The 4,845-nt window shown below is 42.3% G+C and overlaps 1 protein-coding gene across 1 annotated transcript; it reads right to left on the bottom strand.

Annotated features, from left to right (window-relative positions):
- Positions 1-3,085: 3,085 nt before the first annotated feature.
- On the bottom strand, positions 3,086-4,566 carry LOC123993997 (gem-associated protein 7-like). The gene is made up of 2 exons (XM_046296478.1): positions 4,412-4,566; positions 3,086-4,144 (listed from the first exon to the last, which is right to left on the bottom strand). The coding sequence occupies exon 2, from the start codon at positions 4,123-4,125 to the stop codon at positions 3,739-3,741; it is 387 nt and encodes a 128-aa protein (XP_046152434.1). The 5' UTR covers positions 4,126-4,144; positions 4,412-4,566; the 3' UTR covers positions 3,086-3,738.
- Between the last annotated feature and the right edge of the window lie 279 nt (positions 4,567-4,845).

Genomic DNA, 4,845 nt, shown 5'->3' with positions numbered 1-4,845 from the left:
TATGTAGGTGAAGGAGCTCCTTTCTGATGAACTCATGGACACTCATTTATTGGACACAACACAACAGCGTGGATGTCCTAACAGCTTTAAAACAGTTACACAGCCCATTGTCAGTAATGGCTATAGGAATGCGTGGACAAAGAGCTGTGATGGGATGGTGAGGCTGTGGCACTGATGTGTTCCCGAAGCTGCTGAAAGGGTTTCACAAGAACTCAGCAAGGTGAAACCGATCTGTTTCAGGTTCCATTGACTCTTCAATTAGGTGTGTGAATTCCTCATCTGACTGCTGGCTCATTGGTAAAAGACCAAGTCCATATTATGGCAAGAACAGCTCAAATAAGCAAGAAGAACGGACAGTCCACCATTACTTTAAGACATGGTCAGCCAATCTGGAACATTTGAACTACTTTGAACATTTCTTCAAGTGCAGTCGCAAAAACCATCAAGCACTATGACGAAACTGGCTCTCATGAGGACCGCCACAGGAAAGGAAGACCCAGAGTTACCTCTGCTGCAGAGGCTAAGTTCATTAGTTACCAGCCTCAGAAATTGCAGCCCAAATAAATGCTTCAATTCAAGTAACAGACACATCTCAACATCAACTGTTTAGAGACTGCATGAATCAGGCCTTCATGGTCAAATTGTTGCAAAGAAACCACTACTAAAGGACACCCATAAGAAGAGACTTGCTTTGGCCAAGAAACACGAGCAATGAACATCTGTCCTTTGGTGTGATTAGTACAAATATGAGATTTTTGGTTCCAACTGCAGTGTCTTTGTGAGACGCAGAGTAGGTGAACAGATGATCTCCGCATATGTAGTTCCCACTGGGAAACATGGTGGAGGTGGTGTGATGGTGCTTTTCTGGTGACACTGTCAATTATTTATTTAGAATTCAAGGCACACTTAACCAGCATTGCTACCACAGCAATCTGCAGCAATACGCCATCCCATCTGATTTGTGTTTAGTGGGACTATCATTCGTTTTTCAACAGGCTGTGTAAGGGTTATTTGACCAAGAATGAGAGTGATTTAGTGCTGCATCATATGACCTGGCCTCCACAATCACCCGACCTCAACACAATTGAGATGGTTTGGGATGAGTTGGACTGCAGAGTGAAGGAAAAGCAGCCAACAAATGCTCAGCATATATGGGATCTCATTGAAGACTTTTGGAAAAGCATTCCAGGTGAAGCTGGTTGAGAGAATGCCAATAGTGTGCAAACCTTTCATCAAGGAAAAGGGTGGCTATTTGAATAATATAAAATACACTTTTGGTTCCTACATGATTCCACCCCCTACCTTGTCACAACACAACTGACTAGCTCAAACGCATTTAGAAGGAAATTAACTTTTAAGGCACACCTGTTAATTGAAATGTATTCCAGGTGACTACCTCATGAAGCTGTTTGAGAGAATGCCAAGAGTATGCAAAACTGTCATCAAGGCAAAAGGTGGCGATTTGAAGAATATAAAATATATTTTCATTTGTTGAACACTTTTTAGGTTACTACATGATTCCATATGTATTATTTCATAGTTTTGTCTTCACTATTATTCTACAATGTAGAAAAAAGTCAAAAATAAAGAAAAATCTTTGAATGAGTAGGTGTGTCCAAACTTTTGACTGGTACTGTATCTCCATGCACAGAGTCCTCGACCTCATGCCTTATGTTAACCAGTAATGAGTAATAATTGTAATTTCTCAACCCCAGCTCTGCTAAACCAAAAACTGAATCCGTGAACCCCTTATGAGGCAGTCATAGAAGGAAAACACCTACATTCCCTAGAAGTAACTGCCCAACAGTTTTAATGGAGGATTTTATAGGCAGGGGCAGGGTGTGACTAACTGGATGTGGCCATGTATTTTTGTAAGTTATCACAGACACTTGACAGGAAGTAAGAGAGGGCCACAAACAGGAAGGAGTGGAATGTGCTTCCTGTTGGATGGTGTTAGACAGGGCAGATTCCTTGTACCATCGTGACAGCCCCTCTCCTCTTGTAAAACTGGCGCACAGGGATGTTTTTCCATTGGGAGAAGCAGAATCCAGGAAAGAGAAACTCAATGGTAGATAACATTGAAAAACAGTGTGCCCACTATGCAACAAATGAGGCAGACCACCAGACTCAGTCCACAGCACAAAAATAGGATTATCATAAAGTGACCAATCACACTCTTCTCACTCAAAGGAGACAAACAAACTGTACACACAGCAACTAGCTGTATCATCACTTAGTTGCCGATACACTACTGCAACGAGATTAACGTTCAGACCACTTGTGTTTTTCAGAGCTTGGATGGCACGCACATTGAGTGCGGGCTGGGAGGGAGTTGAGCACTGCTGCACACTGCCTGGGAATATGAAATTAACATTGGTCATCCTTGAGGGCTTCCTGATTTAATAACAAGGGCCCTATGACGTCACAGGGTTTTACTCATACTTCCCGGGGGGGGGGGGGGGGCTGGATGGCTGTGACTCACCCTCTCATTGATGATTGCCTTCACAAAGCGGTCAGTACATTCAGGCACAACAGCAGAGGGAGACTCCACTGCACACCGACCGCCTATTGCCATTCCAATAAAAATATTTATTGGAGACGCACAAACACAAGATTAAATATTACTGATGCCTCTTCATAAGGGCAATTTGTGAGGATGACGAACTCTACACTATTGATCACTCATAAAGGAGTCAACTGACAAATGTGTAAACTAAGATGTCACATTGATCCACACACAACATATATAAAGAGCTTTGACGTTAAACACACAGTCATTTATAGTGCATTAAACAAGTGTGGGCAGTCGAGCTCAATTAGGCCAAGTCTACTTTCTTCTCATCCATATTACCTTAGAAAACCAGAGGTTGCAATAGCATCTGGGCTGACTGGCACAATACTGGAACGTAGGCCAACGTGTCAGGGTCCTATCAAAATAAAAAGATTAATTTGAAACTATAGGACAACCAGTGACCACTGAAAGTTAATATTTCATTCAGTGAAAGGAATACGATAACGTCGATATTACCAACACCTTAATCTACAACATATGGGCTACTTAATCAACACATTGTCAAATTCAACGCAAGTGACAAAATGTTTATTCAAAGTAGAAAAATAAAAGTGCATATGCCCAGTTGACAATGTAATAGGCTTCAGTGGTAAACAAACATATCTCAGCAACAGATCTTATCAGAAGGAACAAGACAAGAACCACATTGTCCTATACTCAAGGAACAATGCCAAGATTTTCAGGTTGCCAGACAATTCAATCCAAATTCCACCCGCAGACATGCGTCCTCGTCTCTTCCTAATGAAATGGACTGGACAGCCGAGAGCTGCTGAGTGTCAGATAACCTGGTGGTATAAGAGCCCCCTGACATGTCTGTTGCAAAGACAGTGCTGACAGCTCCCTCCAGTGGAGGTACAATGAATTGGAAACTATGAAAAATAATAAATCTGTATATCAGTGTTCTCAATACCTGGCTGGCCACATTAAAAAAAAACATATGGCAATGGCAAGTCTCCCTCATACTCAAAGTAACAGAATAATAAATGGAAAGAGCTTGCTACATATTCAGCCAGACAGAACACCCTGTGTAGCAATGGAACAGTTATCAGACTCCCCCCAAACACCCTGTATGTGAAACGAAATAATATTAAAAACAGTAAAAAAAATAAAAAAAACATAATTAAGTGAACAGCACCTGAACATCACAAATCGGTGAACAGCACTGTTCAGAGATCAAAGGAATATGAAATTACATCCTGACATCTGAGCAGAGCTTCTTTCTGCACCCCAATGGGGGTATGCAGTTCCGAAACTTGGAAGTTGAGCACGTCAATGTCCGAAGCTCCAAACTTGGCCTCAACCTTGACTCTCTCGTACATGTGGAATTGCACCTGCTTGTTGGTCATGGCTATGAGCGTTCTCAGGAAGCTTTCTCTCAAAACCGACCGTGCACGCTGCTCTTCTTTAATTTGGACTGAGTCGGTCCCTGTTTCAGTTGAAGCTGAAATAGTAGTTGGACACAGCGCGATGAAACGGGGTGAGTTCGGGTCGAATCCGCGGCCATTCGGATCAGGTCCTCTCGGGAGGCGAAGCACAGATACGTGTGGTCTCATTTCGACTTTTTGTCACTCTCTGCAATCACAAAGTAGGACAGGAATGTTGGCATGATGTGCACAAAAAGGTTGAAGAAACTGCAACTAGATTCATGACGACACAAGCTAGCTACTGTAGCTAGCTGTGGTTACTCTGCCATAGTTGGCTGTGTTGTCCCATTCGCTAACTAGCCAGCATGCTGTCTTATAAGAGTATGAGTACAATGCTGTAGAGCAAAACAAGCTAACATTAGCTAGTTTATGTTCATAACTTGCAAAGGGAAGTCTCTCGTACTTAAATACTTACCGACTCAAAGTACGAAGATTATATTTGAAGTTGGCAAAGGAGTACGTTTTAATTAAGAAGGCCGTTTGAGTTGGTACGCGTACATTTTTGTTGTCCCTCTGACAAATGTGACCGGAAAATGTAGTGTATTTTTTTGGTTCCGCAGGAGGACCTCTCGACGCAATCTTTGACACTGATGCCGCCTAGCGAATAAATAAGGGAGCACTCAAAAGGTTGATGATTAAACCAAGGTTAGGCAGGCTGTGACTGTAGTTAGGCTGCTGGGACCATGTGAAGCATTTAGCTATCCTGTTTACTGTAGTGTTTGTATAAAATATGTATTCCTCCTCCTACTTGATTGATTGATCAACGAGCTTGCTCCACTAGAATCCTGACTAGAACCAAAAAATTTGATCATATTACTCCAGTGCTAGCCTCTCTACACTGGCTTCCTG

This window comes from Oncorhynchus gorbuscha, linkage group LG13 (genome assembly GCF_021184085.1).
Source record: "Oncorhynchus gorbuscha isolate QuinsamMale2020 ecotype Even-year linkage group LG13, OgorEven_v1.0, whole genome shotgun sequence".
Classification (NCBI taxonomy): Eukaryota; Metazoa; Chordata; class Actinopteri; order Salmoniformes; family Salmonidae; genus Oncorhynchus; species Oncorhynchus gorbuscha.
The sequence above is the reverse complement of the archived record's forward strand: the minus strand, read 5'-3'. Positions and strand labels throughout refer to the sequence as shown.